This window comes from Platalea leucorodia (assembly GCF_965183815.1).
Source record: "Platalea leucorodia genome assembly, chromosome: 7".
Lineage (NCBI taxonomy): Eukaryota > Metazoa > Chordata > Aves > Pelecaniformes > Threskiornithidae > Platalea > Platalea leucorodia.
The window spans coordinates 61,661,982-61,686,270 of record NC_138829.1 but is presented as its reverse complement, the minus strand read 5'-3'; the positions used below and the strand labels follow the sequence as shown (position 1 = coordinate 61,686,270).

At 40.7% G+C, this 24,289-nt stretch overlaps 1 protein-coding gene across 1 annotated transcript; it reads left to right on the top strand.

The window, feature by feature from the left end:
* Positions 1–11,999: 11,999 nt before the first annotated feature.
* EIF4G2 (eukaryotic translation initiation factor 4 gamma 2) lies at positions 12,000–24,152 on the top strand (the record flags this gene model as incomplete). Its single annotated transcript, XM_082317302.1, has 22 exons — positions 12,000–12,269; positions 14,320–14,384; positions 14,552–14,617; positions 15,054–15,179; positions 15,582–15,684; positions 16,395–16,526; positions 16,620–16,686; positions 16,769–16,920; positions 17,374–17,484; positions 18,087–18,170; positions 18,254–18,352; positions 18,593–18,734; positions 18,826–18,986; positions 19,417–19,530; positions 20,308–20,433; positions 20,669–20,773; positions 20,873–21,088; positions 21,399–21,657; positions 21,853–22,057; positions 22,536–22,747; positions 22,898–23,019; positions 23,328–24,152. The coding sequence occupies 22 exons, from the start codon at positions 12,000–12,002 to the stop codon at positions 23,391–23,393; spliced, it is 3,003 nt and encodes a 1,000-aa protein (XP_082173428.1). The 3' UTR covers positions 23,394–24,152.
* Between the last annotated feature and the right edge of the window lie 137 nt (positions 24,153–24,289).

Here is a 24,289-nt window from a genome sequence, read left to right as displayed (position 1 = left end):
TCTCAAACGTTCCCTAATTTAATCTAGGGGTAGTTTTAGATACTGTACACAGCTTTTCATTTTGGCATGAAAATACCCTTTCACTGTCCATAATGTACATTTTAACAGAATAGCCCATAACTTCGTACTTAAACAGCGCTAATTTTTCCATGAAGACAATGCCTTTATTTCTTAATCTTCTTTCCCCAGTTGCAGACTGGGGACTACACAGACTAATTAACTACATCTTGATTTGGTCTTGTACTGTGGCTCCTTTGTCCTTGTTACAGCAGTGTGAAACACCCTTAAATGGGATATAAACTATATTTACTACACGAAAGGTCTTAATAAAACAGGAATTTACATTACTGATTTTTCTGTGTTGTTCAGACACTATAGTGATAGAAACTACACAAATATCTAAAACAGTAGAAGCAGATAAAAATGAAAGACATGCAAGTGAAGATTTTGATGTATGAATCATGGTAAGTAATTCAACCAGTGTTAATCTACTGAGATGTAAATTGAGTGGCTGTTTCATTACAGTACTTTCTCTATAATAGTAATTTACAGATTTCTAATAATTGAATCACCTATGCTCCTACCACCTATATGCTAAAAAAGCTAAGAGACAATATTTGCACACAGCCAATAGTGGATTAAACAATATTCAAAGATCTGCTGTCAATTACATAGCAAAGATCATGCCTAATTTGTAAGATGAATTGAAAGGAACTGGTATTTATGAACATATTTATCTACAATACTCACCGCTTCCAAACAGATCTATGTTGCCAATCTACAAGACAATGTATCTTACTTGGTGTGTTGTGACAGTAACAGGTTATTCTGCATTTGACATTTTCCAGTGCTTCACACTGCACAAGAAATCAAAATACTTCATGTTCCCAACCAAGATCCAGTAATCCTGGTTACTTATGGTTACTCCAGTGTGGAGAAAGTGAAAGGGAGATGCTCTGGTGAGCATTTATAAACCCCCCGTATGAAGTGTGACTACTCTTTTCTACCTTTTTATCTAAATCATACACCAGCAAATAGCCAAGAAACTGTCTTTTCAAATTAAATTTGATAATAAAACATATGTAACACATATATGTAGTCCACAACATTTTTCAATCATCTGGCCTAATAGCAAAGGTTATCAAGCTAAATGCACCACAAATTCTACTCACAGTATCATTAGCAAGGTAGTAATGCCCCTCTTTCTTCAAGTAGATGTCAGTATGGTGTATGCTGCTTTAGGTAGTCTTATCCTCTTCCTTTTTTACCACCCAAACCATAAATGTTGCTTTCACTGGCCATTTCTAAAATTCCTCTCAAAAATTATTAATTATAAGGCCTGCACAAATCCTGCAACTGAATAATAAAAAAAGACATTTTAGTGCAAGCATATTTTGTATACTTTTATCTACAGATATGGAGATTTATACTCACTGTCTAAGCAACCTACTTAAAATTGAGGTAAAGCAAGTGGTGTACTCTCTCACTGTAAGTAGGAAATATCCATCCCACTTTCTGTGTTTGTTGTCGTCTTAGCCAGGTACACCTCAGGCATATCCTGCCTGTGAGGCAAGATGTTTCCTTTAAGTGAATCCCTTTGAATTCTCCCTCTTACAAACCAGTCCATGAAAGCAAGAATCAATTTTGTAGTAGTCTGACCATAATTTTTTCGAAGGGGTTAATTACAGTTATTATCTGTAATAGGTTATAACACCACACAGAGGAAATGGCATCATATGAGGCTAGATCATCAACTGACATCACAAGGAGGCCAACAGTGTTCTCAGGTCTTTTTTTTCCAGGCAGCCCTAGTTGCATTAGTAGTGATTTCCCTTCAAGAGCTGAGTGACAGCAATTCTGAGAGGGGACAGTAGAAATGACAATTTTACATCTTGTAAAAGAACAAACAGTTTGAAACATCAGTGCCAACCCTTTTAAGATCAGCTCTAGCAAAACTGAGGAGTGAGATTTCTGACATCAGTTTTGTTGTTTACTTTCCAGTAAAATTTCTAGCTGCAAAAGCCTCTTTTGAAGCTTTTCTCATTGATTCTGAGACCTTGCTGGCCTAGAGTGTAAATACTGAAGTGGGTTTTTTTTTCTCTTTTTCTTGATAGCTGGCTAAACCCCAAAGAAAACAATGAATGCTTCTTAGTAATATTTACAGGGATTGGGAGAAAAAAAATCTCGAGTACTGTGTGCAGTTTTGGGTGCCACAGTACAAAAAGGATACAAAGCTACTAGAGAGTGTCCAGAGGAGAGTCACAAAGATGGTGAAGGGTTTAGAGGGGAAGCTGTACGAGGAGCGGCTGAAGTCACTTGGTCTGTTCAGCCTGGAGAAGAGGAGACTGAGGGGAGACCTCATCGCAGCCTACAGCTTCCTCACAAGGGGAAGAGGAGGGGCAGGCGCTGATCTCTTCTCCCTGACGACCAACGATAGGACCCGAGGGAACGGCAGGAAGATATGCCAGGGGAGGTTTAGGTTGGACATTAGGAAAAGGTTCTTCACCCAGAGGGTGGTGGAGCACTGGAACAGGCTCCCCAGGGAGGCAGTCATGGCGCCAAGCCTGACAACATTTATGAAGCATTTGGCCAACGCCCTCAGACGCATGGTGTGATTTTTGGGGTTGTCCTATGCAGGGACCGGAGTTGGACTCAATGATCCTTGTGGGTCCCTTCCAGCTCAGGACATTCTATGATTCTATGAAAAGATATTAAATTTCATCAGATATAATAAATAGTTAATATTCTTGATATGACTGAAAACATAAATACCATGGTGATATTCTGCACTTTTTTAAAGAAGCCTGAAGACTTTAGATTCTTTCTGCCTAAAACATATAAATCAATGAAATAGCAGTTTGAATAAAGGTGCAATAATTGACTGAATAAAGGAGTAATAATGGACCGATCATATTTTGCCATACCACCTAGGATGTGTTTTCTGTTGAAATATCCTTGATCTTGATAAAGACTTGTAACTTGTGAAACCCACTTGTCCTGCAAAGATTTGTGGAAAGAGACCACTATCAGAATAGAGGAACTCACTAATGAGTTTAATATATCAGCCACACAAATATCAGATCTTCAAATGCTGTATCTTACTCAGAATTTCTGCAGATCTGGGCAGTCACCAGATCTGAACATGAACTACAATTTATTTTAAAAGACTTTTTGTTCTTATTTCCATTGAGAAGCGACAACAATCTCCAGCAAGTATAGAGTTAAATTTCCTGTTCTGCTTTCACACAGGTGCTCAAGGTAGGGTAAACTGCAGCACTGAACTAGATAAGATTACACTCAAATGTTTGGAGGGCCTATGCAACTATGATAAAAGAAGAGAAAGGCTTTCAGAAGAAGTATCCAAAACATAGCTGCTAGGAGGAGGAGTACGTGGCCAGGTGGGTTGGGGTTTTCTTGCCTATATTCTATCTGATGTTTCTGCAGCAGTTTTGATACAATTTGGGCAGGATGAAGCTTGTTACAGATAAAATCTGTCTTCTGTAACTTAGCTTCTGCTGCTTCGCAACTTTTGCTAACACAATAAAGAAAAAACAGTTTGAGGGGAGCACTCTGCACCCACAATTCACCTCCAGTCAATTCAAATGGAATATAACTGTTCTGGCATCTTTCTTTGCATTGCCTCTTCATGTTGTACTGCTGCTAACAATTCATGGAGTGCAAAGCAATCGTCAGTCCCTTTAAGTGTAGTCTTCTTAAAGAAAGTATGTTTTCTGCGAGTGACCCTCTTGGTAATGCATCATCTGTTGATACCGTTGTGTGTTAAACTGGAAGAGTATAATGCTGGTTGATTACAGGTAGGAGGACAGATAATCTCCTATTCATATATAATCTAGCTTTGTACTAGTTCCTCCTCATCTTAGTCAACTGATGTGACTACACCTGTTGCCTACCAAACTTCATCTGTTTCCTGGAAAATAATGCTTACATTGAATTAATTAATGGTATCCATGGTTCTTGCTAGGAAAATACAGAGGTTAAAGATGCCACCCTAATCTGTTGTTAAAGAAACAAATGTGCATTATATTTTTACTATTAATTGAAGGGCACAAATATGAAAACAAGGAACCTGTATCTTATATTTATGAGGAAAATGTGAGTCAGGAAAAGACAAAAAAGACAGAACAAAAATGAGGTTTATGCTAAATAAAGCACAAGTGATCTTTTTTCCATTTTTAGTACACCCAAACGCCATAGCCTATGTCACCAATATTTGTGCAGGAGCAATATACCATTTGTTTTCCCTTTTGCAAATGTCAGTATTACCAAAATAAGCATATTTTTTTCTGTATATATTGCACTTGAAACCAATCCCTTACGGGTTCTGATTGCCATGAAAAGTGAAACTGGGAAACGTAGCTTAGAGTACTGGAAAAAGGAAAAGGGTTTAATAAAGACTCACAGAATATAGCTATTGTTTCACTACACTTTGAAGGCAGACAGCTTTAGTCCTTATTTACATATAAGAGGTGAAATGCTTTCCTTTAAGTCCTTGGACTTTTCTCTGTGGCTTCTATGTAGGCATACACAGGAAAAGTAATCTTAGTTATCTTTTTAAATTACCAGTTAAACTGTGTTATATTTCTAATCAGACATTCTTATTGCTCACAATTAATTTGGTTTAACTGGGTTTTTTTTAACTTACTTAGAAAGTGCTTTAATAATTTAAGACACCTGGCTGAAAGTAGCAAAGTTCTAATTGCAATTAATCCATAAACTCTGTGCATTTGGACTAATCTTCTGGAGTGTTCTCCTGCTGACACATCCTCAGCCTTGTACTTTTTCTATTTGTCACAGCGCTATCATGATTCTATCTGTGTGGCTAAAAGACATAATGTGAGTATATTTATACTGTGGTTGCTGGAAGTGAGACAAATGTGGAGCTGGCTAAGAATGTATTTATTACTTCAGAAAATCAGGACCAAGGAAGAGAGGGACAAGTCTAAGGAACACCAGAAAGCTTTTACCAAGCTAACTGAGGATAGAAATACCCATTGGCAGGAATAGTTTTGACATCATTTGTATATGCTTTGGCTCCTGCATGTGAGGTTGTTGCCAGGTGGCAAGGCCATACTTGCAAAAGAACAAAGTTTTCATAATCTTTTCTTTTCAGACCTTCCATTTTTACTCAAAATTGCACAAAAGAGAATCCAGACAAATGGGATCATGTTATTCCAATACACCTCTTAAGTCCTTTTTAGCTTTTGTTGATGATTATTCATTTCCTAAGTTCACTAAACTTGTGAAGCTGGCTAATGGGAAATAATTGTATGGTGCTGAAATGGCTTGTATTGCCCCAGAGAATTAAATATTTTCAATCCACAGAACACATTTAACATTTTCATAGAATCATAGAATGGTTTGGGTTGGAAGGGACCTTCAAAGGTCATCTAGTCCAACCCCCCTGCAATGACCAGGGACATCAACAACTAGATCAGGTTGCTCAGAGCCCCGTCCAACCTGACCCTGAATGTTTCCAAGGATGGGGCATCTACCACCTCTCTGGGCAACCTGTTTCTGTGTTTCACCACCCTCATCGTACAAAATTTCTTCCTTATATCTAGTATGAATCTACCCTCTTTTAGTTTAAAACCATTACCCCTTGTCCTATCGCTATTGGCCCTGCTAAAAAGTCTGTCCCCATCTTTCTTATAAGCCCCCTTTAAGTACTGAAAGGCCGCAATAAGGTCTCCCCGCAGCCTTCTCTTCTCCAGGCTGAACAACCACAACTCTCTCAGCCAGTCCTCAGAGGAGAGGCGTTCCATCCCTCTAATTGTTTTTGTGGCCCTCCTTTGGACCTGCTTAATTTTTACCGTATGACATAAAATCATGCCACATGAAGCCAGAAATACCTACTGGTTAATAAAAGCTAGCTTCAGAGTCAGATCTGGCTTTTTTTTTTTTTTTTTAACATCTGAGGGTTTTCAGATGTTTGGCCTGATTTAGGTCACGTTCTGACAGTGATTTCAGTTCTCTTCGCCTGTCTCTCTTACCAAAGTAGGTATAAGCAACAACTTGGGTACAAACGGGAAAAAGCATCCTTTATGCAATTTCTTTAGAAACCAAACTTATTTCACCAAAATAGGAAAAAAATACATAATTTCAATCAGTAGCTGCACTTGCTTTAAATGGGTTAAGGACTAAAGAATGCCAATATAAAAATACTCTACAGAAGTGCAAAGCAATTTTAACAGACTGTAAGTAGACTGGATTTAATAAAGGGAACCATAGGTCAAACAATGGAAATCCTGTTTATTGTAATCTAATGGTTTAATGTTCTTGAACCTATTCAAAAATACAGGTTTGTAATAACATGCTCATATGTACAAGTAATTATCTTTTTATACTAAGGAAAGGTCTTGAACTTTTCAGGCAGTTAACAAGGGAAAACAGAAGGACTTCACTGAATTCCAAAAGGTTAACCTGGATTTATAACTATTTGCCCGATTTCCCTGTATTTTTGCTTCCTCTTGATGACTGAAAATACTAAGTAGCTTTTCCTCACCCTTTTTCTAGCTCAAGTGGATCTTTGATCCCTAAATAACAGAAAATTTGTCCCTTACAGAAACCTAACAGAGTATTAATGCTATCCTTTGTCATTAATAGCAATTATATTAACAGCAACTATTGATAACTATTACACGTGACTATTACCTTAAATTGTAAGAAGGCATGCTACATTTCTGCCCATGGAAAAGTCAGGCAAACAGCAAGGAGTAGCTCACTACATCCAACAAAAGCCCTTTTCTACGAGCAACTAAAACTACATGTTCTGTGGTATATTCCTCGTGTTTCCTACTCACGCAAACTGTGACACAGCATTTTCTGCAATGAAAAAGATAGTACAAAATTATTTTGATAACACCAAGTGCAGCATTTTAATAATAGTAAGTAATTTCCTATCCATGCTTCTGAGTTCATCAATAATACATTTTTATAAAGATAAGAGTAATGCAATGCAGCTATAGGACACTCTGATGCTCTTCTAACTCAATCAACTATAATTTATGTTCAGCTCCAGTAGGTGTTTATGAATATGATAAGTATTTCATGTAGAAGATGACTGCCACAAAACCACTTAAGCAGGCAGATTACAATGGAATCAAGCCAATACATTTTAAAACCAATACAAGGCTTATTACTTCTTAAACACTGTACAATTAAACAACAGAACTTACTAAGACATGATATTGGAGGGGCCTAAAAAGTTGACAAAATTAGACATTAACATAGAAAATCAAAATACTAATAACTACAAAAATTACAAATTATAGACATGCTTTAAGTTAATTCAAAGATGGTGGTTAGGAGAAAGAAAAGCTCTTCTCTTGGCAAATGATGAAAATGATAAATTCTAAAGCTTTCTTACCTTATTGTAAAGTTGGTGCTAACCAATGTCAGAAACAGAACACTGCAGTACAGCACACTCACTCTGCTGATGCTAAAGAATATTAACAAATTTGTCATTTTAGAAGACTAGAGAACGTAAAAATTTTGCAGCTTACATGTTTCATTGAACTAGACCTGCTGAGAAGACAGTCACTGTTGGGTTTGGTTTTTGTTGTTTGTTTGTTGTTTGTTTTTTTTTTCCCCAGACCATTCTGGGAATACATTTGCAATCTTCCCCTTTGAAAGTTATGATGATTATGCATTAGTACAATTATATCAGCTAAAAATATTCACTGTTCTAAATAGGACTCTGAAAGCAAAGCAAGCTGTACCGTTATGGGCATTGCCTCACTTTCCTTAGTTGTCTGTATAAATATTCATTGATGAAATATCAATATCTCCGACACTTGAGTATTCTAGGCAGTTTTCACTGGCTAGCTATAAAGTCACACCCCAAATATCTTTCCAAATTTCTGACAAAAACCACCATAAGAGTCCTGTGCAATTGTAACTGACAGACTAATTGTTATACTTAACAAATCTAGCAAGTCTTCAGGGTCTTAAATAGAGAATAAGGAGATTTTTAATTTTTTTTTTTTTTTTAATATATCTGATAAAGGACTGGCTCTAAGCAGCAGGAAATCCAGGTGCTCTAGTTAAGATATAGGGAACACCATTCCAGAAGACAACTGGATGAAAGCAAAATTATTTGTTTTATTAGATAGAAGACTCACTGATATCTACGGCAAAGGATTTTCCAAAGAAAGGGAAAAGTGACCTCCCAGGTAGTTAGAAGTCCACCACTGTTTAGGAGGGTTGGAAAGCTCTTGCCTCAGTGTGTATTGTTAAATCAGCTTCCCTAAAGGTCATCTCTACAGATATTCAGAAGTTTTATACCAATAAATATTCTACACATTAAAATCCTGTAGAGAACAACCACAAAGTCTTCTACAACACTGTCACACCATTTGTGCTATATTGTACAAATTAGACACATAACCAACATATTAGTGCATTTTTGCAAAAGACAATGCAAACAATTCTTATAATAGTGCATCGGCACTGCATAAATGGGTTTGCCATTAAGAGCATTCTGCTTCAGCAGAAGTGCCAAAAAAGTTGTTTAAATGAAAAATATAGGTGTGGTTTTCAGTTTGGGTTTGGTTTTTGTTGTTGTTTTTTTTTTTTTCCCCCCAGGCCTTTTTTCTACAGTACAGCTCTCTTTGAGACAGACTTCTATCACAGGAAAAACTATATGAGTACATTTGGTTAAATGTTCGTGCCAGCTGCTTCCTTCATGGGGTGGGTCAGGAACTATATATACATGGCTTTGGAGAAAAATGAGGCTCACTTGAAAACGCAGGCAGAAAAACTGTTCGGAAAGTAAGAAGGTGCAGGAGGTGATTATTTTGGAGAAATTAGCATGGAGTAAACGAGGGTGTGAATTTTCAGTGAATTACTTACTACGCAGTAATTCTCTACATGGATGCTTTGGGTCATATTATATGCATGTCTATACTACATTAATGGGGCACTCTGCATAAAATCCAACCTAGCCAGATCCACAACCAGTACAGTGATGAGATGCAGTATTTACTGGAGATGGTACAGCGCCACACTGCTACAGCTACCCTGTCATCAGGACACTGTCTGGAATCTCCACCCAGCAAGGCTCAGCTTTGTAATCATTGCAATGCAGCCTACTACACAGGGTAAGTCATGGTGATTCCAGCTTGGCAATAGTAAGGAAAAACTCCCAGTTCTGTAAAGCTCCTTTCCCACTTTTTGCGGGTTGTTTTGGTAGACAACAGCAGCCAGTCCAGGTTCTGAGCTATGCCATATGCGCAGCAAGATGCATTCCTCTTCCTCTCAGCCAGATGCTGCGTCTGTGGCAGCAACTCTTGTTTCTGTGCCACACAGTCTGCAACACAGGAGGTTCCTCGTGACACTTTACAGACAACCCTTCTCCTCCAAATAACCAGTGGCAGTGCACTCAAGTTGGAATTATGCATAGATTCTGCAAGTTCAGACTTGCAGAAACAAATCCAGAAGCACCACTATGTCAATTGTAAAACAGCTTATTTGAATTAAAGCATCCATCACTGGTGTTCAGAGCAAGTGGAAGAGAGAAAGGGGGAAAATACAAAGTGGGAGGAGGAATTTGGACAATGCAGTAAGGTGACTGATAGATGAAAGGTGACACTGAAAGTGATAGCTATTAAATTCTGTTTGCTGACTTTGTTGTTGTTGTGGAGTCAAGGGGACAAACTGAAAAAATTCTTTACGTAAATTTGTTACTGAATAATCATATAAACAATTGCTGCTACATTCTCAGACATGAATAATGGTGTCTTCCATAACAGTTTACAGAATTTAAGAAGTAGGTGAGACCTATAAAATAGAAGGCATTTCATAGAATCATAGAATAGAATCATAGAATCGTTAAGGTTGGAAAAGACCCTTAAGATCATCGAGTCCGACTGTTAACCTATCACTGCCAAGTCTGTCCTCTGTACTACAGTTCATAGCCTTCATCAATCGTACTAGTGCAGCTTATCTATGAGGCTGACAAAGTGTGGCACAGATGTGAAGGAAAGCTATGAGCAGCCAAGCGCAGAAACTTCTTAGGTTCCCACCTGCCAAAGTCAGCGTGAGCTATGGAATAGCATATATCCTGCTGGTCTTAATATAATGTAGGATTGAGTCCCAAACAACCAATCACAGTTTTAAGGAAACAGTGATCATTTGCTGCTATTCTCTTACTGACCAAATGTTGGGTTTTTTTCTGTTGTTGGTAATAAGTATTTTATAGTATGCTTGAAAATAAACAAAAAAAGGTGATAGTCTGTCAACATGTACCTACCATGTTTTCCAGGTTTTCCATTCTCTTCTCCCCTTCACCACCCCCCCCCCAAAAAAAAAAAAAAATTCTCCTTAATTTTCACTTGTGGGATCTCTGCCCTAAACAATGTTGGAATGCTTATGCTGGAAACATAGCATGAGAATATTCTGTCATTCAATGCAAAACAAAATCCTTGCTTTCACTTCAGTTTTTAAGATTTACAAGTATTTTTATTACCCTTTTTACTCTGAGAATGTTTATTTCAATAATATTAACTGGTTTTAATATTGGTTTAAATCTTGTTGGCTTTGCTGTTGCCTTTGTGCCCTTCTTTCAAACTGGATTCCATTGATTTCAATGGAGTTCTGCAGAGTTCTGTTCTTGCAGATTCACATGCAAGGTCCAAGCTCTTGCAGTTAATATGAATAGTTAAATGCAGGAAAGTGTCATTATATGAAAATTCTGGTATGATAAGTACCTGTCACAGTTATGTTCACCCTTATGTGCCCAAAAATGTATGTGCTCAAAACTTACTTTCAGGTAGTTTACTCAAGATTTTCTGTAACACAATCTGAGAGGTAAACCGCCCTTAATGCTTACGGGTATGAGACAGGTTTCCCTATCTTGAACAAACTTCATCCCAGATATGATGTGACATAAGAAGTCCTGCATGACGGCACCCTTTAGGCCTTATATAACCCTTGGGACACTGTGGCACACTGTGTTGAAAGCATTAGGAATGAGGCTGGCTCTGGGAAACTGGAAGTTCTGTAATATCATCTGTTTGGACTTGCCATCTATATGGTTCAAGAGTTATTACATGTATCACTTTCTCCCAGTCATCTGAATTATGAGTCATACGAACTGAAAGCGGAAGGCGTATGTGTGAACAAAGCAGATGTGGCTGTTTCTGGAGTTTGTTGTGAGGTTTACTTACCTGTTGTTTTCTGTCCTGCCCCATCTAAGGGCAAATATGTTCAATTCTTTGGCAAGCCAAAGTTGCTACCTCAGTGACAATCCGGGACTGAGACCTGACTGTTAAAGGATAAAACCTCACACTGCTAAGTCTCTGGAATTCTCCCATGACTCAAACTTCCACCTACAGCTAAAAGCCTGGCCATCTTTGTTTTGTTTAACTGAGCAGGAGCAAGAAAACTCCACCAGCTGTGTGCTTAGCATCATAAATATATAAAAATGTCTCTCAAGAATCCTGGTTGTCCATGGGTTGCCTGCAGGACGCCCTGCCGCAGACAGGCCAGTTAATAGCTAGAAGCACATGCAGAGATAGAAATAGTTTCCAAACCCAGAAAGCAAACCTGAAATTGGATCCGCACAGACAGGCTCTTGGAGCTCAAATGGCAAGTCTCCTCCTTTGGATCTGATTGCAAGCTCAGGACCACAGTCTATAAAAAGCTAATTTTTTACCTCAACCAAAGTTGAAATGTGGTCTGACTGAAGGGAAACCTAGGCTTAAATAAATGTATTAAATAAAGCCAAACCAAAACAAAAAAACCTTATGAGAACACGTATATATTAAACTATCCTTCTATGAACGTGACAGAATCAACTGTAACTCACACGCTAGGCCTCTAGAACTGGGGCTCTGTAATGCTTGAAGCACAGGAGCAAACGGCGAAGGTAAGAGGCAGCCAAGCTGCCACCATTAACGGGGTACGCCACTTGCGCAAATTTCCCTTCCCTCCTAGGCCCTACCGCCAACCGTGTGGCGTAACGGCTTTCGCGAATACGGATGCTGCACTGCGGCGATGGCACACTTCAACCAAACTTCCTCCCTCGTCCTCCCACTTCGACGTTAAGGCCACCCCCTTTCTCGGTTCTGATTGGCAAGACGGGCGGAGCCCTTCGCGGCGATTGGCGGCTGCTGGGGGGAGGTGGGGTAGGTTGCGTGAAGGGTAATAAAGTTAGTGGGGCTGCCTCGGTGCGCTTTAGACGCGGCAGCGAGTCGGCTCTCTATGGAGGTGGCGGAGGGAAGTGTCGGGCCGGTGCCGCTCCTGCTGTGGTGACTCGGAGACTCGCCCTGTCTCGCGCGCTCCCCCCTTCCCCTCCCCAGCCCCGGTCCCCGGCTCCCTTCCCCTCCCCCCCCTTCTCTTGCCTTTTCCCCTGCCCTTGGTAGCCGCCGGGACCCGGGGAAGCTGACAAGGCCTTAGGGAAGGTGAGAAATGCGGGAGTGGCGGGAGAGTGATCTGGGGCCGGGAGGGAGCGGGTACTGCTGCAGTTGCCGCTTAAAATGGCGGCTGCCCGAAGTGGCCGCCATTTTCTCGTCGGCTTCTTCTCGCTTTCGAACAAAATGGCGGCTCGGGTCCATGGCCGCTCCTGCTGTTTTCGGATTATCGTGGGCGCTAAGCGAAGGGGTAGAGGAGATCGCCAGCCCCCGCTAGGCGCGGAAGGGGAGCCGAGCAGAAGCGTTTGAGGTTAAAGCCGCATATCTGCAGCGAGGGAGATGGGGTCGGGTAGCGCCGGGTCGTAGCTCTGCCTTTCGGGGGATCAGATGGGCTGCAGGATCCTCATCTCTCGCTGCCGTCTTTGGGGGCCCCGGGTGCCCGAGGGGTTTGCCCTTGGAGGGGAGTAGCCTCGGTACACGTAGCGGGCTGCGGTCTGAGGATCTTTAAGGATCCGCATGGAGGGGGACAGTTGTTTGTTCTCGAGAGTAGGGGGAGAGAGGATTTTCTTTTCTCCGCCTCGTTCACTTACTCTTGTCCCCGCTCCTCGTGGAGGGGAGAGCGGACTGCCGAGAAGCTGCGTCTGTCGGCAGCAGCCTCGCCTCGCCCATGTTTCCTGTGCGGGCTTGGGCGGCGAGTAAAGCGAAGGCGCTGCTTGAGCGGGGGTGGCGATGCGGGGGGGCACGGACCGCTTGCCGCCTCCCCCGCTTTCCGGGCGGACCGGGGCGGGTGCCGCGAGCGGAGGGCGCCGTTTTCCGCCGGCGGCGAAGGAGCGGAGCCCGCTCGCCTCCCTCGCAGAGAACAAAGAGCCGGCCGGGCTCCTGGCGGCGCCGGAGCCTGGAAACGGGCGGCGCCCGGTGGGGGAAGGGGAGGCGGCTGGGTGCGCCGGGCGCCGCCAGCTCCATGCGGCAGGGTAGCGCCTGCCTCCTGCGGGGGGCGCCCCTCCCGCAGCCCTTTTGTTCGGCGGCCGCCATGTTGGGAGCCGTTCCTCGTGCCCGCGCTGGCTCCTGCGCCTCGGCGAGCGGCCGGTGGCGGGGCGCGGAGGGCGGCCGGGGCGCGCTGGTAGCGGCCGCCGCCGCCGTAACGGGGAGAGGTGCGTTCTCTTCTGTTGGGCGTTCCTCAGGCTGGCTTTCCGAGGGGGTGGCTGTGTGCTCAGTACTGTAATGTCTCGGAGCAGACCTGTGATGGAGCCTCAAAATGCCTGTGTTTTTTTTTTACGCGCTCCCCGGGCGTTTCTATCCCTGAGATTAGCTTTCTGCTATGTGACCGGTGCATTGAAAATCTTTTTCATGCTGTTGCCTTGCAGGCTAAAATTTGAAGTCGGGAGGGGCGATATTTTTTTCATTATTTAGTAGCTTAATTGGCTGTTTGGACTTGGATGCAGAATACATCCCTTCTACTGTATTAAGCGTGCATTTTGTGATCTGGTTCTTCTCACTTTGAAACTTGATTACTTTGTCTTGCCATGATTAATCGTAGTTTGTAAACCATATCAGTAAAGGATTAATTTAATTATGCTGTACTAGCAGGAAAAAAACCACTTTTTTTTCTGCAAGTGGGTTGGGGGGGGGTAACAGGGTAAATTTGAGATTCTTACGTTCTCAGTCTGTGATTCCCTTATCTCTCCTCTCTCACCCCTGTTGGAAAACATGGCTATGATGACGAAATGTGCCGTTCTGTGCGTATCCTGAGTATCGCATAAATACGAGTTTTCTTACCTTTACTGAAGTATAGTATTTGGGGGTTCCCCTTTCTCTAACGAATGTTTGTACTTTTATTGTAAGTTAGATACTTTGGCTGCTAGTAAAACAACTATAATATGAACACTTGATTTGTCTTTCTAGGTTTTGTTTTTCCCCACCCCGTCAATTTAATTTTATTCTTTTGAAGATTCTTCGTTGTCAAGCCGCCAAAGTGGAGAGTGCGATTGCAGAAGGGGGTGCTTCTCGTTTCAGGTACTAGTCCTTTTGTTTGTTTGTTTGTTTGTTTGATGAGCACTTGGCAGTGGAAACTGTCCTTTGAGGAGAATTCAAATTTGTCTTATGGGTATACCAAAACTGATGTGGAATTGAAAGCATTGAGATTTTGAACTTACACAAGATTACATGGTTGTTTTTAACAGTGCTTCTTCAGGCGGAGGAGGTGGTAGGGGTGCACCTCAGCACTATCCCAAGACTGCCAGCAACAGGTATGTCATCTTGCTCTTCAATTTGGAATGATTTTAAAGGCAGAGAATTCATGATGGTGAATACTGAGTTGAAAATGGAGTGTGTTTAAAGTTGTACAAGAAATACTGAGTTCGTGACACATTAATGTCCTCCATTCTGTGGCAGGATAACATATAATGCGTTGAAAGTGTGTGTCATGATACAGTGATATGAGGTGCACAGACTTTTTCATGCATTTCACTTCAAAAGTTTAGAGGAAAGGTTTTCTTAGGTGTCTTTTTTTACTATTGTTGAGTGAATACTATGCAACAGATGTTGCAGTCTTGGTAGGGGTAAGTGCATGCTCTTAGCAAAGCTAGTAACAGAATTAGCCCAAGTGAGGCAATACTGAAAGGTTAAAAGGCCAGTTCTTGAAATTGTTTCTGTTTAACAATCATATTCTTAAAAACTTTACAGCGAGTTCCTGGGGAAAACCCCAGGGCAAAACGCTCAGAAATGGATTCCTTCACGAAGCACTAGACGAGATGACGACTCCGCAAATGACAAAGAACGACATGATGCAATCTTCAGGAAAGTAAGAGGGTAAGTTCTTTGTAAGACTTTTTTTTTTTTTACCCCCCCTCTCTTTCCTTAGTGTTTATTTCAGCAATATATATCTCTAATAAATGGGCTGGAGGAAAGGAAGATATGGGTCTTGAGTTCTGTGGTGGGGGCGGAGTGGGGGCTTGTGGTGCCCTTGGGAGGGAATGAGGCAGAAACTGATAGGCCAGCAGCAGCGAACGCTTGAGAAGCGATTCTTGTGAGAGGGTTAGTCTTTTCAATAATACTTTACATTCTAAAGATCTCAAAAAAACTGGTTGAATGGAAAATTGCACTTTTCAATTTTTGTTTTATAGATTTAAGAGGTAAAGCGGGGTCTAAAATGACTTGTAGCATGCTTAAAAGATCTGTAATCTGGATTTTTATTTTTTTGTTCCTCTTTAGCATACTAAATAAGCTTACTCCTGAAAAGTTTGACAAGCTATGCCTTGAGCTCCTCAATGTGGGTGTAGAATCTAAGCTCATCCTAAAAGGGGTCATACTGCTGGTAAGTTGGCTGCATTTCTTTTAAATACAGTTTTCTTGCATGTTAGAAATAGAGGTTGTCTGTTTCTCATGGGATACAGAAGTAACATGGCTAATGTGGTGTTTGATAACCCAAACATACAGAAATGTCATTCCTGTTTTTTGTGTGAAAAGGATACACTGGGGAGGAAGTAGACTTAATGCTCTAACTTCCTGTTTTAGAAGTCTCCAAGAATCACTAAATGTGATAGGGGATTTGTTTGTTTGTTTGTTTGTTTTTTAATAATCTAAGATACTAGTTAGCAGTCTTACTTCCCTGGCCCCCCCTTCCTGTTCTCCTGACAAACAAGCCTAATAGTCTTGGAAAAGCTACCGCAGGTGATCTCTTGGTGGTACACTGAATTAACTATCATGTCACTTTGTTTAATCAGGGAGCAGATTGGTGATACTAACTTCAGTGTTCTGATGATAAATTTCAAATTTGTCTTGTTCGTTGGCTAAGGGTTATAGAAGGTCTTTGGTAGCATAGAGCAGCTTTTTTCTTTTGCTTCAGCACTAAGATTAGTGTTGAAACAAAATCTGTTATTTCTGTGTTTGACAAAACAGGAAAAAATAGTTAGATGTCCTAGATCACATAGAGTGGTAATATTCCACTGTGTGTCTTGCAACTCGCTTTCCTAATAATGTTTGTATCCTACTACATGCTACCTTACTCAAAATAAATTTATTTAGATCGTAGACAAAGCCCTTGAAGAGCCCAAGTATAGCTCACTGTATGCTCAACTATGTCTGCGGCTGGCAGAAGATGCACCCAACTTTGATGGCCCATCAGCAGAGAGTCATCCAGGACAGAAGCAAAGCACAGTAAGTATCTCTTTCAATCTGGAATGATAAATTTTGCTGGCATGTGTAGTTGCAATGATTAGCTTAATTGTTTTCTTTGTTCTCTTTTCTTAGACATTCAGACGCCTCCTAATATCTAAACTTCAAGATGAATTTGAAAACCGAACCAGAAATGTCGATAGTAAGCTTTAGAACCACTTTAATGCAGAATTTATTTATCTTGGTTTGCACAGCGATGTTAAACAGGCTTCTTTGTTTTTCAGTCTATGATAAGCATGATGGTCCCCTCCTCCCTGAGGAGGAGGAACAGAGAGCCATTGCCAAGATCAAGATGCTGGGGAACATCAAATTCATTGGAGAACTTGGCAAGCTTGATCTTATTCATGAATCTATCCTTCATAAGTGCATCAAAACAGTGAGTATTCAGATTGGGTGGGGGCCAAGAGCAAAATAGGATTTCTGAACTAAAAAATGCAAATTTTTATGTTGTTTTGGGAATCTTTGAGCATAAATACAACAAAAATGTTTCCTGTCAATTATCTGCCCCCCCCCCCCCCCCCCCCCCGTTTGAAATAAACAGTCTTTTGGTGTGATTAAAAAGTACAGTCGGCTTTGTTCAAAGCCATGGGTTGTCTCCAAGTGAAGATGTAGTTTAGCCTAGACAGAAGTACCACGGGTACTTCAAAGTACATACACTTATGAGTAATAAGTAGTTCAGTTAGCAATTCTTAAAAACTAATCTTCGAGTCCATTTGTCTTCAGAACAAGATGAAATGTTTCTGCATGTCCCTGTGTACAAAGTTGTTAACTTACTATAAATTGTTATTTGTAATACTTTCAAATGCCTAATTCCCCTTTAATATTTCAGCTTTTGGAAAAGAAGAAGAGAGTCCAACTCAAAGATATGGGGGAGGATTTGGAGTGCCTCTGTCAGATAATGAGGACAGTGGGACCTAGATTAGACCATGCAAAAGCCAAGGTATGTCCGTATCCACTGCAGTCATTAACTAGTTAAATTCTATGGCTAAGACTTCAATTGTCTGAACCTTCTGTATTCAATGTTCCATTCGCAATTACAGAACTGAGGTCTGACGTTCAGAGAGCAGGAGTGCCAGCTGTGGTTCCTGCATCAAATCTCTTGATAGCAAAAGGAGCCAATCTTGAAATGATATTTAAATGTCTTCCCAGAATTCAGTTAGGGTCATTAGGAAGTCATAAAAGCAAGAATGTTGTTTCTCTAAACGCCGCTTGAAAAGATGCGGTGAGGAACTCTATTCTGAACACAACTAAGTTGTCTGACAGATGTATCTTGGACCTTGACTTCCAAGCTCTAAATGTAAACTTGAAATGGTGTCACAGTAATGAGAATTTTGGGCAGGTTTTTGTCTCTGACTCAGATGAGATGTTTTGATGCATTAGCTTTCCTTAAGCTCTACTGCCATCAAGGAGATTGAGAGGGCAGGGAAAGGGCAGTCCATTCTGTTTGATCTTAGATGTCTTGAATGTGGTCACCTTTCCTGAAAATACTGAAGACATTGATAGAATTAGCCCTCACTTGTAACATCACTTTTGTTCCCCCAGTCCTTAATGGATCAGTACTTTGCCCGTATGCGCTCCTTGATGTCAAGTAAGGAATTGCCAGCAAGGATTCGTTTCCTGCTGCAGGTATGATGATAAAATGGCTTACTGCTTCCTTTTTGTCTCAAAGTTGTTTTGAATCCTTTCCTAATAATTCATTGTGTTCCAAGGATACTGTGGAGTTGAGAGAACACAACTGGGTTCCTCGCAAAGCTTTTCTTGACAATGGACCAAAGACTATCAATCAAATCCGTCAAGATGCAGTAAAAGTAAGTGTTGCATGTAAAGTTTTGTGCTTGGCTTTTGCTTAAGTGTTAACAGTGAATCCTTATACTCTTTATTCCATGTTGCAAAATGCCGTGCGCTTATGAGTAGTTCTCACAGCAGAGGGTGACAGTGAGGGGTTAAGGGTTAAACTTAGATGGACTTCCATAGTTCAGGGCTAAAAACTTGACTTTCTCAGGGGCTATTACTCCAAACTGACCAAAGTTATAATTCCTGTTTTAAAGGATCTGGGAGTTTTTATTCCTGCTCCTATGTCTCAAGGGATGAGAAGCGACTTCTTTCTGGAGGGACCCTTTATGCCACCCAGAATGAAACTTGACAGGGACCCACTCGGAGGGCTTGCTGATATGTTTGGACAAATGCCAGGTACACTGAAACTGCAAGGCTGATGTCATGACTGCAGCTGTACTGTACTGAGCAAGAACTAAAATTGTCTTTTGTGTCCTTAATAATACAGGTAGTGGAATTGGTACTGGTCCAGGGGTTATTCAGGATAGATTTTCACCCACCATGGGACGCCATCGTTCAAACCAACTTTTCAATGGCCATGGGGGTCACCTCATGCCTTCTGCTCAATCCCAGTTTGGAGAACTAGGCAAATCTTTTCTGAAAAGTCAGGTAAGGAAGATGTTGCTCACAGAGTGACTTCAGCATGTTTAGAAGCTCTTCTACAGATGCGTATGTTATGGATTATAGTCTGCTTATGTTGAAAAACTTCTTCAGATTTGATTTTGATAAGAACTGATGCTCAGCTGATATAAAAACTCTAAACCACTTTTTAAATTGTGCAAGAGAAGCAAGGAATACACTTTTTTTTATGGCAAGAAAAGGTGCATGTGGCTTTGGTGGGTCAGAATGGTGTGTTTTATTTAAAATATAGCCCTGTTTTTAGGGATAGATGCTACTCTCCCACCACCCCTGCTCCTTCTTTCTCCCTTCCTGGCAAATAGAATCTTTGTTCCTCTGGTCCCTCTGGTACTACTTACCATATGATGTACGCCACTCCATCATCTGCACTTCTTTCTCTATATCTCCCTTTCTGAAATAGGGGCAAAGCCAGCTCTACCATAACCAGAATCAGGGACTCTTATCCCAGCAACAAGGACAGTCGAAGGATATGCCACCTCGGTTTTCTAAGAAAGGACAGCTTAATGCAGATGAGGTACATTACATGCCTACATTACTTAAAGCCTATTCTAAATATTGCCCAATGATTATAGCAAGACGCGTTATTATGAGGACTAATGCTGGAACTCTTTCTCCTCCTCCTCCTTCTTTGTCCCTTCCTCTTTGACCTTACCCCTCACTTTCCTTAGGGTATCCAGCGTCCTATGAGCAAGACTGAGATATGAGGGCAATTTCTTGGGGTGTCCCTTCCTTCCCCCACATCTCCCCAAGAACACTACTCTGACATCAGTTCCCATGCATCATATTGATAACAATACATTTAATTAAAACTTCAGAAAATCCTGAACTTTAGAAATTTTAGAAACCCTGAAGTGCTGGACCAGGCTAAATTTTTTAATTTTTTAATTTTTTTTTTTTTTTAGAACTGGCTAATAGGCAAAATGCCAAATGCAAATAAACTGCATTGTCCTGATTTCTGAGCAATTGGTAGAGTTTTATCTTGGCTGTAAAATATATCAGCAAACATGCTAATTATCTTCTTGGGTCTCTAACATACTGCATCTAAAAGGAGCAATTCCAGATCTTGATAGCAATGGAACTAAACACCAGTAACTTGCAAGCTGTGATTCATCGAGTCGTGCTTTTGGGGGAATTTCAGTACACATCTGGCTTAATCTGTATTTGAGCGTTAACATTGTAGAAACGGAAAAGTCATGCCTCAGTGGGATCAGTTGGTGTGAGCCCGTGGCTGTGTATTCTTGGTCAGAATACTTGAAACAGTTTGAGTTTTTTGTGACTTACCTGTTTACAGATTAGCCTGAGACCTGCTCAGTCTTTTCTAATGAACAAAAACCAAGTGCCAAAGCTTCAGCCCCAGATAACTATGATTCCTCCCAGTGCTCAACCACCACGCACTCAGACGCCACCTTTGGGACAGGTAAATATAAAAATTACTATATATTGTTGGCTGTACTTGATTTCTTAATGTATGTTTCTAATACGGGAAGAGAGAGAAGTCTTTTACTGCACAGAGCAGGGTATACAGAAAGAACGTCTGAAAACCTGATTAGACTTTCAGTTGCCTTTGTACATATTTAGTGTTCTTAAACTTGATTAGAAACGTAGGTAGATGTGTACTGTAAAGAAACACATTCTGGTACTACCTTTTTCAGCCTCCTCAACTTGGTCTTAAAACAAATCCACCACTTATACAAGAAAAGCCTGCAAAGACCACCAAGAAACCACCTCCTTCTAAAGAAGAGCTACTTAAACAAACTGTAAGTTGAGTATGTAATAGTGCTTCTTGAAGCCTTGTATATGTGCTTTAAAAATGAATGTTTGATTAACTATACTTTTTTTTTTCCCCCCCCCTCTAGGAAGCTGTTGTGACTGAGTATCTGAACAATGGAAATGCTAATGATGCTGTCAATACTGTGAGAGAAATGAGAGCTCCAAAACACTTCATTCCTGAGATGTTGAGCAAAGTAATCATTCAGTCCCTAGATAGATCAGATGAAGACAAAGAGAAAGCAAGTACTTTGATCAGCTTGCTCAAGCAGGAGGGAATAGCCACAAGTGACAACTTCATGCAGGTACTGCAGCCTAATAGGCTCACAGTCCTTGTTGCTTGGCTGTTCATGATATTTAGCTTGCGTAAAGGCAGTGTGCAGATCTCTCAAAGTCCTGTTGATCTGAAGAGGTAAAAATAATGTATAAACCCATGAGGGGCATAAGAAGTGATGAAGAAATGTAGGTACAGGATTTCAGGAATTGGAAATGGGGAACCTCTTCGCGAGAGATTCAATGCAGAAGAGAAACATGAGGCTCCTATGTAGTAAAAGTATTACTGTGCACAAGAACAAAATGACTTCGGCATTTCAACTTGTGTTTACTGTTTCTTAGGCATTCCTGAATGTATTGGACCAGTGCCCCAAACTGGAGGTGGACATCCCATTGGTGAAATCCTACTTAGCACAGTTCGCAGCCCGTGCCATTATTTCAGAACTGGTGAGCATTTCCGAACTGGCTCAACCACTGGAAAGTGGCACCCATTTCCCTCTCTTCCTGCTTTGCCTTCAGCAGTTAGCTAAGTTACAAGATCGTGAATGGCTAACAGAATTGTTCCAACAAAGCAAAGTGAATATGCAGAAAATGTTACCAGGTAAGAGTTACCGCATAGCTCTTATGTGTAGTGTTTTTTCCTTAAGTTCTTTATACCAGAGTAAAATAACATACAAGGTCATTTTGATGCAGTCAACTGTCATGATTCTTAAGAGGTGGTTAGACCCATGAACCATTGATTATAGGTTTTGATTAACACCAGCACTTAAGTGTGTCTGTCTTATTTGCTTGTCAGAAATTGACCAGAACAAGGACCGCATGCTGGAGATCTTAGAAGGGAAGGGGCTTAGCTTCTTGTTCCCACTTCTGAAACTGGAGAAGGAACTGCTAAAGCAAATAAAATCGGATCCATCCCCTCAAGCCATCTATAAGTGGATTAAAGATAACATTTCACCCAAACTTCATGTAGATAAGGGATTTGTGAATATATTGATGACCAGGTGAGATGCTATCTTGATGTAGTTTAGGCACATGTTTTGTTAAGCTACCAATAAGTCACTAACTCTGTAAAGGCTGATGTAGTTCTGTGCAGAAAAAGATGGAGTACATGGGGAGATAAATTGTCTGGGTGGACCTCCCCTGTATTAAACACCCATTGTATTTGAGAAGAAAAGCAAGTCTCTAGGCTTGCATCAGTGTGAAGTGTTGCTTTTGCTTGGGAAGGAGAAGTCTAGACCTGTGTATTCTTTTTCCAAAATGTTTCAGAGCCATAACAGAAGCGGAACTAGGATTTTTGTGGTGTGCAGTCAGCTGCAATACTGATCTAGTATGCATGCACCTAACTGCTGATACAAGCAGGGGAGGGTGTTTTTTGTGATAGCTACAAACTGAACTTGAGAGTACTTCTCTTACTGTTTCAGAATGTGAAATCTAGCTTATCAGTTTACAGAACTTACCTTTTTCTTTTTTTTTGTCCAGTTTCTTGCAGTATATTTCTAGTGAAGTAAACCCACCTAGTGACGAATCAGATTCTTCATCTGTTCCATCTAAAGAGCAGCTAGAGCAGGAAAAACAACTGCTTCTTTCCTTCAAGCCGGTAATGCAGAAGTTCCTCCATGACCATGTTGATCTGCAAGTGAGTGCTTTATATGCACTCCAGGTGCACTGCTACAACAATAACTTTCCAAAAGGTATGTGCATCAAGATCTTATCCAGAATTTAACTTGTGCCAGCTTGTTTATGTCTGTGTATGGCTTTCAGGCTTGTCACTACATTTCTTACAGTCAAGTAAGCTGTCCAGAAGGTTACAAAGCTAATGTGGTTTAAATTTGGTTCGATAGGCATGTTACTGCGCTTCTTTGTTCATTTCTATGACATGGAGATCATTGAAGAAGAAGCCTTCTTGGCATGGAAAGAAGATATTACTCAAGAGTTTCCAGGGAAAGGCAAAGCTTTATTCCAGGTAAATTTGCTAACATGGGCGATTTGTCTGTTGTGATCCCTGCTGCACTGGAGTGTTTGAGAACACTTTCAGACGGTGTGTAAGGCTTGTTAATATCTGGAAACTTCACAGAGTATTTCACTAGGAAGGAGTGAGGCAAGATGAACTAAATGTTTTTTCTTTGCACTAAACGTAGGTCTCTGGTGAAGTGTGGCTGAAAGATTTTTTTTTTTTTTTAAATTAGTTGGGGAAAAAAAAGCAGTGTTCTGCAGAAGTACATAGTGGGGAAATAATTCCTGCTGCCTTAAACTAATTTTATGTAACTGCAGGTAAACCAGTGGCTAACCTGGCTGGAAACTGCTGAAGAAGAAGAATCTGAAGAAGAAGCTGACTAAAGAACCAGCCAAAGCCTTAAATTGTGCAAACATACTGTTGCTATGATGTAACTGCATTTGACCTAACCACTGCGAAAATTCATTCCGCTGTAATGTTTCACAATATTTAAAGCAGAAGTATGTCAATAGGATATCTTCTGCAAAAGGTTTTTGTAGTATGTCTTAATAGTCGACAATAAAAATATTTTAGAGTATCTTTAATGTTTAGGTAACAGTGTATTAGCAGCATGCAATAATTACATCATAAGTTCTCGAGCAGAAGCAGTCTGTTGCAAGGGTCTTCTTTGCTGCCAGTTATCATAGGCTGTTTTTAAGTTAGAAAACTGAATAGCAACACTGAATACTGTAGAAATGCACTTTGCTCAGTGTAATACTTGAGTTGTTGCAATATTTGATTATCCATTTGGTTGTTACAGAGAATCCTTAACTGTAATCGATGGTTGTTGCCGTAATAGTATATTGCCTGTATTTCTACCTCTAGTAATGGGCTTTATGTGCTAGGTTTTAATATCCTTGAGCCTGGGCAAGTGCACAAGTCTTTTTAAAAGAAACCGTTTACTTGCACAAAAACTGATCAGCTGAAGAGATGGTTTAATGCCCTTTGGAAGAGGTTTTTGTGGGTGTGAAACATGACATGGTGAGAAATTTGAATTGGTCCCTCTATTATAGTACTGAAATTAAGTCTACTTAATTTATCAAGACATGTTCATGCCCTGATTTTATATACTTGTATCTATCAATAAACATTGTGATACTTGACTTGTTTCTGAATGTCTCCCAGTAGAAGAGCTTTGACTGACAACTAGTTTACTTCTGCAAGGAAACATCAGTGGGAGTTGACTTAGACTGGGACCATCTTAAGAATCTTTATAATAATTGTCTTAACATCCAAATGA